Raw genomic sequence first — 482 nt, 5'->3', positions numbered from 1 at the left:
GCTTACTTGTAGCCCACGTCGCAGAAGCCGAGCGTCTGCTTGTGGTAGTGCTGCACGTTCTGGGCCTGCTGCCGGCACAAGACCGGCGTGTTGCACACGCTGCCCGCCGTGTGCGACACCACCACGTAGCGCAGTGGTTGGTTCAGACTCTGCACGCACTCGGACGCCTGGGCCCCCCACTCTCTCCGGGGCACAATGGGGCCGCAGCAGGGCTCGTCTTCTTGCGCTGCTCCGAGGCCGAGCAGGGCCAGGAGCGCCCAGGGGACCAGCGCGCAGCGTCGGGACATGGCGCGCAGGGAGCACCGCGACGGGGCGCAGCGCAGCGCGGGCCGCCCGGGCCACCTTTATATGCTGGGGCATCACGGTGGGGCGAGCCTTGCTTCACACCCCTGCAGGACTTTGCCGGGAAGTTATGTGAAACCCCAGACTCTGCTTCCTTCTCCCGGGCGCTGCAACAGGATGCGTCTGTGGTTGGGTCTGAG

The 482-nt window shown here is 67.4% G+C and overlaps 1 protein-coding gene across 1 annotated transcript; it reads right to left on the bottom strand.

Annotated features, from left to right (window-relative positions):
* Positions 1–6: 6 nt before the first annotated feature.
* LOC102896406 (peptidoglycan recognition protein 1-like) lies at positions 7–302 on the bottom strand (the record flags this gene model as incomplete). The annotated part of the gene is made up of 1 exon (XM_015599413.1): positions 7–302. A coding segment is annotated over exon 1 (281 nt), but the record flags the coding sequence as incomplete, so codon positions are not given.
* Between the last annotated feature and the right edge of the window lie 180 nt (positions 303–482).

This window comes from Pteropus alecto, unplaced genomic scaffold, assembly GCF_000325575.1.
Source record: "Pteropus alecto unplaced genomic scaffold, ASM32557v1 C17471332, whole genome shotgun sequence".
Lineage (NCBI taxonomy): Eukaryota > Metazoa > Chordata > Mammalia > Chiroptera > Pteropodidae > Pteropus > Pteropus alecto.
This window is presented reverse-complemented; position numbering and strand designations above follow the sequence as displayed.